This window comes from Trachemys scripta, chromosome 17, assembly GCF_013100865.1.
Source record: "Trachemys scripta elegans isolate TJP31775 chromosome 17, CAS_Tse_1.0, whole genome shotgun sequence".
In the NCBI taxonomy this organism is placed as follows: domain Eukaryota; kingdom Metazoa; phylum Chordata; order Testudines; family Emydidae; genus Trachemys; species Trachemys scripta.
This window is the reverse complement of record NC_048314.1, coordinates 3,742,963-3,756,642: the sequence shown is the minus strand read 5'-3', so window position 1 is coordinate 3,756,642 and position 13,680 is coordinate 3,742,963. Positions and strand designations below refer to the sequence as shown.

Sequence of the window (13,680 nt, the reverse complement as noted above, 5' to 3'; positions counted from 1 at the left end):
CCCATACTGTACATTGGCATCTGCTGTGGGTTCTGTCCAAAATTCAGTTGGGTGGCTGGGGTGGAACCCAGAGCCAGCTCCATATAGTGCTTGTGGCAGGAGACCAAGGTGGCTGCTCTCCCTCCCTGTGGAGAGGTGTTGGGATGAGTTTTTAGCCACGGTTCAAAGCCTACCCAGGCTGGCTGGGACGGGCTGCAGGAGCCGCCCTTACACGCATCATGCCACTCATCTAGTGCTCACAGGCATGCTGGGGCCTTTGTAGACACGGGCTGGGCCCCGCCCGCAGGAGCTGCTATCCTAAACAGTGAGGGAAGAGGGCTCCAAAGAGGAGCAGCATCCAGATTCCCCTGCTGTTTTGCGCTGTGGCAATAGCAGGCTGCTGTGCAGCAAGATGGCCTCTGGCTGCTGCTGTGTCTTGTTAGACCACATTTTGTGCAGTGTGGTGGCTCCAGCAAGCCATTCCGCCCGGCCGTGGATGCTGTTAGTGGAGGCCCCGTTGATCCCGGTTTGACACACAAGGTGTTGGGGGATGCTCACGTTGTCACTGCTGCACCTTCCCTTGTAGTATAAATTCACCCACCATCCAAAAAGCCTGCACTGGCTTCCTCCTAGAGCCCCAGTGTTCCCATGCTGGAGAAGGGCCCCTAGTTCTATCCAGGCTGTAATATTGACCAGAGGAGCCCAGCTCTGGCACAGAAGGAACCACCTGTTATAGTCATCTCATGGAAGAGGGTCCTCTCTGCATGAGCAAGCCTGTCCCAGCCGAGTGGATGGGGAGAGAAGGGGCCTTAGGTTCTGAGGAAGTCACTTGAAAGACTTGTTGCTTTTCATATTGCTCTCCCAGGGCTGTTAGTCCCCCCATCACTTACCAGCTGTGCTAAGGTTGAAGGCTTTTCCCCTCCGCCCTCCCCCCACCACACAATTATTTCTCTGCAGCTTACTCCTTCCCTTCAATTACCTTCAGTGAAATTGATTGGCTGCCCCCTGCTGGTGGCTATGATGCATTCAGCTGCAGCAGGGTCTGTGTCCACAAATTCCCAGAGTGAGAGAGGCTAAATGGCACCTGTGCCCTGCAGCACCCACTTTGTGAAAAGGTGGGGGCTGGAAAGCCAGTGGAGGCGTGGCTGGTCAGTGGATGGAAAGTAGGCATGGACAAGGCAGGTGGAACGTAGCTAAGGCTTGTACTGCAGCTACTGCCCGGGGTAGTTTTGTGCATGGATGCACTGAACTGCCAGCTTAAAACGTGCTCTGGGTGAATGTCACTGAGCCAGCTGTGAATACCTGCTTTGTGATGGCCTGTGATCCCAGTCTCATACAACCTCCCTGAGTCCAGTCGGTAATGGGATAGTTGTATTACAGCTCCAGTTGTCCGTTTCACACCACTGCCTTGACGGACACTAGTAACTCTGCCTGGCCAGCACCATATTGGGCTTTACAGGAGGCTTTTGCTAAGCCATGCAGGGGAGGATTCTTGTAAAATTCAAGCCTCTTTACCCCCAAGGCTGTGAGGGAAAGAAGCCTTAGGCCAGTACGCCAGTCACAGCGGAGAGGAATCCGTGCTGAGGGGTCGTGGTAGGATTGCTCAGGAGCAAAATTCAAAAGCAAACAAATCCTGTCTATGGCTAATCAACCAGAAGTGCAGTAGGTCAGGCTCCTGCGTGAGGGGCTCAGGTGCTGAGCTCCTACGGGAGCCTACGGCTCTGCACACAGGCCACGAGCAGGCAGCCAGTGTATGGCCGAGGGGGAGGTGGTGGCCTTGTGATGAAGGAACAAGTTTGGTGAGAGGGGCTGTATAAGTTGAACTGCACTAGCCCTACTAGCCAGAGCGGGTGCTCTGACCAGGGCTGCGAACATAGCTCTTTGCGGCTCATACCACGACTTTCCAGTGGACAGCAGCGATGTGAATGGCGAGCAGAAATGAGGCCTGGCAGTCAGGTTGCCCAACACTTCCCTATTTTTATACATACGTATCCAGATGATGCTCCAGATTCATTATCATAGCATTTTCTTGCCCCCAAAGGTAGCTAAAGCAGAGATGGGGTTTTACTTCTGCAGTGTCTCTCCTCTGAGGCATGACCATGTTTGTGTGGAACTCAGGGTGTGGGTTGTTCGGCACTTGTGGAAATGCCTTTAGTTTGATGTAGCTAATGAGTCTTTCAGGGGCCTGACCTGGTTGGTGATTGCTGTGTGCTAGCTTAGCCATAACAATATTTCCTCCCTTAGCAGCTTTGTGACACAAAGAGCAAGCACTAGGCTCTCACCTTTCATGGATGTGTCCAAACACACCTCAGAGGAGCAAACAGCATAGGCTCCAACTGTGAAATGAAGTGTCCTCTGTGCTGTTGTATGAGTGAGCCCATTAATAAAGTATTGTATCCCAAGGGAAGGCTGGACAGTAATGGGACAATATGCAGCATCATCAAGAATGGGAACTAGAAACTGTTTCTGTGAAACTGATGGCTTTGAAAGTGGGACCCCTCGTGCGCCACAGCCTCCTGCAGGAGTGGGGCTTGTCCCTTATTGCAGTTACTTTGCTAAAGAACAGGACAAATAATCCTTTTCCCCACCCCCTTACGGTGGTTGCACATGCTGGGTCCCAGAGGTGCTGGGAGCTGTTCAGACACAGGCCCTACCCTGCTGAGTTTACCTACTTTGAAATAAGATGTAACAAGTGCATATGGGACTGGGAAGAAAGGGGCTCACCTGACTATAGACCCACCACTCTATAAACCTTTGTTCAAAAGAGAGCCTGCCCCCCCGCTGCCGCTGGGTCATGGCTGGTCAGCCTGCCCCAGAGGACATTCCTGGCCTATGTGAAGTACCTGTATTGCCCCCATTTCAGAGAAGGGAAAACAGGCAGTGACCACCACCATGGGGCTGGGGCAAGAACACAGCTCTGACTCTCAGCATGCTACTTTCAGCTCCCACCCCCATGCTCATTTCTCCAACCCTCCCTGCTGGTAACACATCACCCCCCAAACGGTACCTACATCCCCCTTTGGGATCCACTACAAACTATGAAACTCCCACAAAAAGCTGTAGAGGCTTAAAATCACTGTGTGCCTAAAGGCCCTGTTGGCTTCCTCTCAGCAGCCAGATGCCTAGGTGCGGCCTAAGCTCACAGCAATCCCCAGCCCAGGGCAAAGGGCATGCTGAGGGGTTTGTCTATGGGAGTAGGGCCCATGGAAAACCTGACTGCAGGAACAGCAGCAGCCACCACTGCTCACTTTAACTGTTCAGTCCTTGGTTAGGGGACAGCTGGGAGACCCAGGTTCAGCTCCCTGCCTACTGTGCTGGCTTTTAGGGGTCACAGCCTAAGATGTGCCTAACTATGCTAAAAGGGGCAGATGGAGTCTAGGCCCCTCACAGTGGAGGGTCTCTGCTTTTTCCAGGCACTGCCCCACTCAGCAGCGCAATGCCCAAGTCCCTTCAGGATCCTAAGGACAGCCCCACTGAGCGCATTGCCTCTGTACTAGAGGGGGGTTGTTTGGGGCTTGTACCTCCGTGAGAGATGAGGCCGTTTGCCGAGAGTAGCTCGAATCCCGGGTAGCAGAAAGCCACACTGCAGCCACAGCAGAGCAGGCCCCTTCTTCAGTGCTGTAGCGAGGAGCAGGGTGTTTGAACAACAGAAAGCTCCTTGCTGAGCTCAGGTCCTGGCCGGGCCCAGGCAGTCCGGAGCCAGTGAGCAGGAAAAGGGGTCACAGGAGCTCACAGCTATTTAAAAAATCCCCACTCAGGGTGAGTGAATTTAGTTTCTTTAATGGTCAAACAGCTCCACAGGAAGCATCCATGTCTTCCGACCCATTTGCAAACGACCTCCCTGCTCTCTGGGGAAGTTTTGCTGCTAGTGACAGACAGACCCATTATGTGAACTCTGGGGGCTAGAGGCCCTGGAGCCTGCTGCTGGGGGAGGGTAGCAACACTATTAATCTTGCCAGCCCCCATAAGAGGAATTAAAACCCTGCGAGTCCACACAGCACAGAAGGCTGCAGCCCAGAGGACTGACAGAAAGCAGCAGAAGCACCATTTAGTTTGACTTGTGCCTCTGCCTGAGCAGAGCGTCCTGACAAGTCTACACCCCTCGTCCTCCCCCACCGCCCGTTTCACAGACCAGAGCCCCTGCTTCCAAATCCAGCCTGCCGTTTTCAAGGCTGTGAGCACTGCACCTGCAGGTTCCCAGCACCTCCGAAATCCAGGCCTGGAGATTTAGGAGCCTAGTTCGGACACCAAAGTTCAATTCCTCGGGCCAACGTTTTCAAAGACAAAAACTAGTTCTTAAAGAGGGATCAGCTTTGACCCAGGGCCAGCTCCTGGAAGTGAGACATTTTCCTCTCATCTCCCGCTGTAGGCTTCCACAGGCTGCCTCATCACATCCAGCTCCAGGGGCCTTGAGTGACAGAGCACAGAAAAGACGCGTTGTTTCGTTCGATGAGAACTTAAGGGCGCTGGGGGAGGCCGGTCCCAGCGCAGGGAGAAGTCAGCCACAGTGAAAGAGCACGTGGACGTTCTCAGCCAGGTGGCAGTTAGTGAGCAACTCAGGCATCAGCTGGGATGGCAGAGCCGTCTGCTGCGTCCTGCAGAGCAAATGCCAAGAGTTGTGGCTCATGCTGAGACAGTTGGACTCCGATTCTCATGGCCAACGCTAGCCCATACGCTGCCCCCATTGAAGGGGGAACCTCAGCTTTGTGGTCACCACTGCAGTGGATTGCCTGGAAAACAACACATTAGCAATGCAACTGTAGCATCTTAATGTTATTTAGCAGCTCACCAAGGCCTGTCCTATGTGACTCACCAGCTCTCCACGTACCCGTGTGTGGAAGCCAGTGATGAGGTGCACAGGCTCACAGCTAATGGAAAGCAGCAACAGAGGCTTGCCTTAAGCTGGCTGCAGTCCAAAGGACGCTGGTAGGCCCGAGGGGAGACGCGGGGTGGAAAGTTGCTAGCTGCCATCAGCAGAATGTTAGAGCTGCCATGCCAGCACCAGCGCAGTAATGCTTTGCACTTTTCAAGCGAGAGCCTCTTTGGAAAGTCTCCTCGCTCCTCAGTTTCCATTCAGGACCTGGCTGCGGAAGACGGGAGGAGGGTGACCAGTAACACTGTCAGCACCTCCTGCATGGGATAGACAGACAGCAATAAAACAGCTACTAAAACAGCCGTGTCATGCCAAGAGCAGTGCTGCGACATTTCCCTTGGGCCAACTGCTTTGCAGCCCGCAGCTCGGTGAGGCTCGGTCCCCAGCTCACAAAGAAAAATAAGCTGCCAGTCTGTGCTGATCAGTGACCAAAGCTTGGCTGCATGTAGCATGACTGACTAGCAGCGCTTGTGAGATGTGGAGGGGGAGTTTGCCCTGCAGTGACCCGCTAAGGCCCAGATCGGACCCAGCTCACAGGCTGCAGTGACGGTGGGGGCAGTTTGTCAGATGCGAGTGCAAGCTTCTCTCTTGGGGTAGGATCCTTCCAGGGCCTTGCGCCCACAGCTCCTCTCCATCAACGCTCCCATGGTCCAAAGCACAATGAAGGGTGTGGCTGGAGTGAGGCAGCAGCACGAGCAGGTGCCTTGGTTCAGCTCTTCTGGTTCATGAGCCAGGAGAAGAGCAGCTTCCGGGGCTTAGGTTTCCTGGCGTGGTGGATGCGCACTGTGCGGGGGGAGCGCCACACTTTGATGGTGGTGTCATCACTGGCTGTCAGGAGCAGTTCCTGCTCAATGGGGCTGAATGCCACGGAGTTGACCACGTCGTCGTGCTGCAGCTTGGCCAGGCAGATGTTGTAGTGCCGGTCCCAGATGTAGCCATGATGATCCTCTGCCCCACTGCATTGAACAGAAGACACCAATAAGAACCCAGCCTGGCCAGAGGGAAAGGGGCCCTAACCCCCCTTCCTCAAAAGCCTCACAAATGTATGGAGGAAACAGGTGCCTCTCCCATAAGGCCTGGGGTTACACCCAAAATACTGGCCCAGCTTGTGTCCAGCCCTCAAAGCCGTGAGAAAACCCTTTCCAAGGAGCCGCCAGGGGGAATTGATGCAGGGGTGTCTGAGTGGGCAGTTGTGCTGGAGTGAATTGTGCTGCTCAGTGCAATGGGCACTCAGTGTTGTCTTTAGGGTTCAGAGTTAACTGACCCATCAACATGCTCCTTCTTCCACAATCCCAAACCACCAAAAGCCTCCACTATCTCCTCCCCCAACACCACCTTCCAGAGCTCCCTCACCCAGTACTGCACTGTCAAATCAAGGGGGGGGGGACCGGGGAACACACTGACTGTGCTAGTCACTGCGCTGAGCATGTGGTTGGCAGTCATCCCATTGGTACAAGCCTACAGGTTTTCAGGTACGTTGTGCTGCTGCAGGAATTGCCCTCTGAGCGCCTCCGAGGCTGGGCCTGTGCTGCAGAATCTCAGACCCACACGTAGCTCAAACACAACAAACCCAGGGGCCCAAGTAGCACGGGACAGGGGTCAGGAACACTGGGCTTCTCTCCCCTCCCATCCCACCAGCTTTGCGGCCAAGAGAAAGAGGCCCACTGGGTACCTGGCTACGAAATCCCTGCTGACATCAAGGAAGATGAAGAAGCATTCATCGTTGGGGGTGTAGGCCCGGTGCGAGCGGAGGGCTCGCTTCACCTCCTTCATTGTCTTCAGATCAAACACATGCAGGTCAATCTCCTCTGCGATGGGGGGTGGCTGCATGGGATCAGAGATCACACAGTCCCGCGGCCAGGACCGGCTGTTCACATATAGGTACCTAGGGGACAGGAGGGGAGAGGTTACACTGCTGGGTCACTTCTGTCAGCATCACCATCTGGTCTAGAAAACCTCTCAGGTGTGACTGTGCTGGTTTCACTGCCTGGCTCTGCAGCACAAGCTCGCAGCCGTGGTTTGAGTTACAGACTCTGGAGAAGGGGGGGGGGGGGCAGGCTGGAGTTTTGGAAACAGCCCATTTACATGAATTATTTTTAAAGATTTCAATTCAGCCATTTCCATCCCTGCTCAGTTCTGCAAGTAGGAACCCCCCCAAGTGTCTAACAAGGCCTTGCTGCTGGGAAACTCCAAGGAGAGCTCATCTTATACACCAAGCTCCTCAATCCAAGCCAGCCACTCAGACGGCCTGGCCCAGCTACACAGATGGGAAAGACACATCGCCTTAGGCAGCTCCTGCACGTTGTTACTACCATCAGCATCTGGCTGGTCCCCAATTCCATTCCTATCCCTTCCAGCCAAGACTCTTGGCCACCTCTTCCCCGGTGGGGGCTAAACCAAGCGCCCCTCCCCGCCATCTGTTGGCTTCAGACCCCATGACTCTGAAGAGCACAGGAAATCCCCACATGGTGATACACACACGTGCACGCGAGAAACAAACATACAAGACAAAAGGAAGCCCAAGCTCCCCAGGTCCCTGCACTGGCAGACAGGTCATGAAGGCGACACCCAGCTGAGCTAATGGAGAGTGGAATTCCTTCCTGACCCCAGATCCTGGGACCAGTTCAACTCTGTGCACATGAGCGAAGCATCACCTGGATTACACGCAAGAGCCATTGACGCTCCGAAACACCCTTGGGGTCCAATGCCCCATTACTGCAGCCTCTGGCATGGAGCAGCTCCCACATGGAGGCCCTCCTCTCCACAGCGCTGTAGCAGAACCCCGGGTTAGACCCCAGCAGGGCCAACTTGGCTTATCCCCCTGCTAATAGACACACACAGTTCCATGTGTTTTGCTTTGTGGCAGAGATCGGGAGAAGATCTCAAACACCAAGGGCCTGTGTACACGCATTAATGAGTCCATGGAGGCAGGGGACAATCCCTGGGCTCTTCTCAAATGAGTCACCAAGCTCTGGAACCCCCCCATTAACTACACTTAAAGTGATCAGCTGGCAGCCAGGAGCCCAGTGCCCATGGCAGACCCTCTGCTCTGCTGTGCCTCGTGTCCTGCCACACCCACCTGTGATCAGGAGAAAGGCCCATTCCAATAATGTGACCGTGGAGGTCGATGACATGATCCAGCGAATCAAAGAACTCGTCCGAACGTCTCTTCTCCCCAAGCACTGGTCCAGCAGTCGTCATCTGATGAGGCAAGATCTGCTTAATCCCTTCGGGGAAAGGGAGCAGGAAGGGGGATTAGTCCGCTCTGCAAGAGGGCACTGCTGCTGCCTGACTTGCAGGGAACATGCAATAGCCAAAGGACTGAAGCGAGCTCCCCAGGCTCCAGAGCAAGGAGCGTCCCTCTGAACCCTTGTTACAAGCTGCTAGGAGAGAGGAAACCCACATGGGGGACCCTGGGTGGGAACTGACTCCCTGACCAGGCTTGGGTGGTGACTGAGTCGTGGCACAGTACAGGGCATCAGTCCCTTGGCACTCTCCTCTGCTGGCTATTCCTGGGGCATCAGCCCATAGCAGCATTTGGGCCCTTCCAGTGAGGTTTGCAGCCAGGAGGGGGGTGTTTAGTCCCCTCACTCCCACTGTTTACAGCCAGATCAATTCCCAAAGCAAACACAAAACTCTTCCTTTCAAGGGCAATATTAACCAGGACCAGTGGTGGTTTCCCAATGCAGTCCTGAGAGAAGCTCCCTTCCCTGCTGCCTGCGAACAATTCACTCAGTTGTAAGGTACGATTCTGTCACTTTCCAGGACCTCTGTGACGACTTCCACAGCATCAGCTGGCCCCGGTAGGGACAGAGCTGCTGGCTGGCGGGCAGCCCCAGGGCTGAAGCAGCGGCCAGGGTTGGATCCACCCCATGGGGCTGGAGCAGCGGCCGTGAGTCCTTGCCGCAGGAGCAGTGGCGGGGCTGGAGCACCTGCCCGAGTTCAGCCCCTGGCAGCGCTCGGACTGTCAGTCCCCCCCAAGGGTATTTTTAGTAAGAGTCAGAGCCCTGTATGCAGAGACGACCGAGTTGGGGGAGGAGGTGTAGTCAGGAGTTTGGTTTGCACTTTTTTAAACTCACTCTTGAGAGAGAAGCTCCGTGCTAAGGATCCCTAGCCACAGCTCCGAGTCCTCCAAGCTGGATCAGTCCTGGGACGATCCCACTGGACACCCCTCCCAGTTCTCAGTAACACACTTCAGGCCTTCTAGAGCAGAGGCCCAGACTACACGAGGAAATTAGATCGGCAGAACGACATTGCTTAGGGGCGTGAAACATCCCCATCCCTGAGCCAGCCCCCACATCAACCTAGCACTGTCCACACCGCGATCACCTCAGGAGTGGATGGGAGAGCCCCTCCCGCCGGCACAGGTAATAGCTGTGGTTTAAGTGTAGAGAAGCACAGAAGTGTGAACGTGGCCCATTTGCCAGCCTTTACAGTTCACGCCTCCTGGGGATGGTACCGACCAGGTGTGTAAAGTGCTTTGAGATCTGCTGATGAGAAGCACTGCAAGAACTGGCATTATTGTCATTATTTAAATGAAGGGACACTGGTTGTGCCTGGTGACTTTCATCTGGCCATCAAGGCAATTTACAAGCCCTCAATGATTGTGCCCACAATGCATCAGCCTGTGGGCAGGACGAGTCACGTGAAAGGCCTGTTGTGACGTATGGCTAGAAAGGGTTAAACATCCTGCAAAATGAATAACCCTCATAAGACGTGGGGAGATGTTTGTGGTTTTGTGCATTTACATATGTATGAGTGGGGTTGACAATGTCATCAACAGTCCCTACCTATGCTGTCTTCTGATAATTCAGAGGTCAAAAGAACATCGTAGCATGTCAATGAATTGTACTGTGAATGGAGGAGGAACAAGCGAACGGCCTGATGTTAATTCTAGAGCTAAGTGATGGACCTCCTTCAAAGGCAGACTAATGACCTTCTGAACACCAACTTGTCAAAAGACACGACATAGAATCTTTTATACAGTCATCTCAGATCTGCTTAGGGGAGGTTTGAGTCGCAAGACTGAGGTCCCAGTTATGTTGGATCGTCCTGACTAGGAGATTTGGACATTGGACTAGAACCCATGAACTATTTCCACGCAAGGCTCCAGCGTGGGGGATGGAAAAGCGGAGGGAAAGCCCCCTTCCAAAGAGGCTGTCACCTAGGCCCCTGGCCATCAGCCAGCAGCTAGTGTTGTGGCTGTGGCGCTGTCTCAGCGAGGGAATGAGGCAGGGGCTGGGAACCACTGAACCTTCTACAATTAGAGCACTTAAAAGTGGGGTTCGAGACGTAACACTTGAGAGAGCGCTGTGTGTGGGAATGCTTTCAAGTGAGCATTGGCTGAATGTGCAAAGCCCTAATGTGCTGGCGGTCAGAGCGCTCAGATCTGAGCTGATCCTCTTCCAACCTGCCCCGAGTCTCACCGAGATCTCCCAACACGCCAAACCGGGAGAATCAGCGCCATGGTGGGGTCAGGATTGCCGAGAGCTCCCGGTAACTGGCTGCCCCGGCAGTGTTCTAAGTGCCACAGAAAGAAAAAATAAAAATACATCTGCTGTGCATGTTGGGTGTGCAGCCTGCAGGCGCTCAGAGGGCTCGAGCCCTCAGCCAGGCCCATGGCCATGGCCAAGATCTGCATCTCAAACCCAGGCCTTCCCCTCTCGCTGTAACAAAATAAAGGGCTGGCTAGGCGTTTATTAGTAAACAATTCTAGGGAGTTGACTTTTTTTTTTTTAAATCTCAAACAGCTGATAGGATTTTGCACAAGCTTCCCAGAAAGTTTCACCTTTGGCCAGAGCCCAAGGCTGGAAAGAGATAGCCCGGTGGGAAGCATTTTGGGAAGGGGTTAGAAGGGAAGCGGTTTTCAAACCTTGACTCCAGCAGGCACCCGGCAGAAAGCCGCTGTGCTAGGAGGTGACCAGTCATTGTCCAGCTTTGTCCCCACGGGAGCAGAGCAAGGCAGGGCTCTGCCACTCACCTATCTGGTGTGGAGAGTAGGTGAGGCATCCTGTGGTGAAGATTAAGTATTTCTTCTTGTTGCTGGCCTCTGTGGAGAGCTGGTTCAGCTCAGGCGGTTTAGTCCTGTTCCTGGCAAGCAGCTCTGCCACCTTCGTCTCCAGCTCGCTCTCACTCATGACGGGCATCACACGGCCTCCGAGGATGTCGTCCAGGAACTGCTGCAGCCCATCCTCTGCTGTCCCGCTCCCACCATCCGGCGATGCCTGCGCCACTGGCTCTGGCATCACTTTCTGCTTGGGCTTCACCTCCTCTTCCTCACTGTCACTGCCAAGATCAAAGACCTGGTAGGGAGCGGCAGCAGCAGCCAGCTGCTCCGTGTAGTCCAGGAGCAGGTCCGGGGCGTCGTAGCGGCTGCAGTCTGCCACCATCACTGTCCGGATGGTGCTGGCGTTCAAGTTCTGGATTTTGAACAGTCTCTTCACTACATTCACATTCTCAGACTCTACGCCCTGTTAAGAGAAGGGAGAGAGGCTCACGGTGACCAAACAGTACCAGAGAGCATGGGAGGCCTCAGGGTCACTTCTACAACAGACTTCATAGGCGCCTCAAGCCCTCTCTAACCAGCACTGTGCTGTTTAGGGTCTTTCAGAGGCTGTCAAAGCACTTTACAAGTGGTGGTGAATGGAGCCCCTTGGAGATGGGCCAGTATAGCAGGTACCATCTTACAGGTGGGGAAACTGAGGCACGGAGGGGCGGTGACTTACGCAGGGTCACACAGCCAGACAGCAGCAGAGCTGGCAATAGAACCCAGCATTCTCTGCTTTAGACCTCTAGCTGACACTGCCTGTCCTAACAAAAGGTTCAGGAACAAAGTTTCTATCCTGACCACAGGTTCAGCATGATTGGTGCCAGCTGACTGGCCATTCTAGGAGCGGGAAAACAGGCACCAATGTGCTCCTAGAGTTTGTTTCTCAGTTTCACTGCAGCTACTCCATCCTGCAGGCTGCTCAATCTCACAATCTGCATTAACACAGGCTGCCAGGGACATGAATACTCCACTTCTTTGGGCATGCAAATTGCCAACACCACTAAAAAGGGAGCACAGGCTAATGGGCAGAAAAAGGACTTGCTGGCTCACAACTTGGGCAACTCAACATCCAGGCTTCATTTTCCCCCATCTGTAAAAGGAGGAAATAAATCCTTACCTCTCAGGGGCTGCAAGGGTTAATACTTGCACCGAGAGATCCCTGGTACTCGTATAAAGACTGAGGTTTCAGGGCACCCAGGGGAAGATGAAGGAGCTATTCTCATCCTATAGGGCTGCCGGGCAGCAACAAGACAGCGATGGGCTGCCAGGCAGTGTTTGTCCACCTTCTCCGGGGCAGTCTGGAGTAACTGATGCAAGAGGTGGCAGACGGAACAGAGCATGTGTGAGCCTAAAGAACGGAGGGGAAGGGGCACAAGTGGCAAACAAATAACAATGCTCCCGTCTGCTATGGAGAACTAAGGGCTTGGCCTGCCAATAGCAGTGCCTGCTGTAGTAAGGCTCAGTCAGGAGAGCTGTACAAACAACGAGGATCTCAAAGCGCAACAAGCAAACTGAGCTCAACCTCCCTATCCAACACCCCCCCAGTGGGAAGGGCTGTTCTCCCTATTTCACCAAGGAGGAAACTGAGGCACAGTGGGTAAGTGAATTCCACAGGTCACAGTGAGCCCATGACAGGGCAGGAGCAGTGCTCGGATCCCTCTCATTGGCAGCCGTAAAGTGCGAGACGGCACTTCCTCCAACATGTCACATGACATTCACTGCCCTCATTTCCTCTAGCAAGGATTCTTTGACCCATCTGCGTCCATATTAATTCCCTGTCCAGCGAGCACCCGTGTCCCATAAGGCCAAGCACCCAGATACGATGGCTGACAGACTCCAGCAGCCCCAGGCACCCAGCTCTTGCAGGACCCATCAAGGCATCCAATGACTCTTAACCCACCTGCTCACCGTGGCTCATCCTCTGGTCCCTTCCAGAATGAGACCCTGGGCTGGGCTCCAGGCTCCATCCCCATTAACACAACACGACTGCATGGAAGCAGACAGCACAGAGCCACATGGGAAGTGCCCACTGCAATGGGTGCTGTGCCAGGGACGCAGCAGGGTACTGGAGGGCCACCTTGAGCCAACTCTACCATGAGCCTAAGCTCTCCATCCCTCTTAACCTTCTCCCAAGTTCATGCTATCACGGTATTTGCTCCCAGAATGACCCTAACTCCCACGACAGGAGGCGTAATGGTGGGAGACTCCTCCGCTCCTCGCTCATTGGCAGTGCCCAGGGTTCTCTAAGGCATCAGCTCCCAGGGAGGAGCCTCAGCAGAGACGTCAGCGAGACAGTGTCTCACACCCCGGGCCCAGCTGATGGGAACTGTCCAGGCTATTCAACAACCCAGAGCCTGGAGAAGCTTGGCCCTGGGACGCACCTGGAAGGCATTGTTCAGCCACAGCACAGAGCAGGAGGTGATGTGCCCAATTCGGTGCAGATTGCCGGAAATCAAGTTGGTTTCATTCAGCCAGCAGCCAAACACATCGTAGGGTTTGTTCCTCACCCTGGAGAGGAGCGTGAAGTTCTCTGTAGGGAAGGAGAAAGGGAAAGGAGAATACAGCTCCACAGAAAGGACCCCAGTGAAGCAGGAGACAGGACCCATGGGATAGGGATTCAAGTCAGAGCCCCAGCTGATCCCGGAAGCAGAGTGGATGTAAAGGTGGATTGTCCCTCTTACAGCTAGTTATCAGTGTGGATTCCCAACACACTTTGCCTTTCAGTGGTGCTAAGGACCCCTCAGGGGGTTGCCAGGTTATTACATGGGGGGGGGGGGGG

The 13,680-nt window shown here is 54.3% G+C and overlaps 1 protein-coding gene across 2 annotated transcripts in view; it reads right to left on the bottom strand.

The window, feature by feature from the left end:
• Positions 1–3,739: 3,739 nt before the first annotated feature.
• The window catches only part of FBXW5 (F-box and WD repeat domain containing 5), a 19,462-nt gene continuing 9,521 nt past the window's right edge, over positions 3,740–13,680 (bottom strand). For both annotated transcript variants that reach the window (XM_034752135.1, XM_034752136.1), the window contains exons 5-9: positions 13,283–13,431; positions 10,833–11,322; positions 7,932–8,079; positions 6,525–6,737; positions 3,740–5,808 (exon numbers count right to left, since the gene is read on the bottom strand). In XM_034752135.1, the coding sequence (XP_034608026.1) occupies positions 5,562–5,808; positions 6,525–6,737; positions 7,932–8,079; positions 10,833–11,322; positions 13,283–13,431 (1,247 nt within the window). In that variant the 3' untranslated portion in view covers positions 3,740–5,561. The remainder of the gene's footprint in view (positions 5,809–6,524; positions 6,738–7,931; positions 8,080–10,832; positions 11,323–13,282; positions 13,432–13,680) is intronic.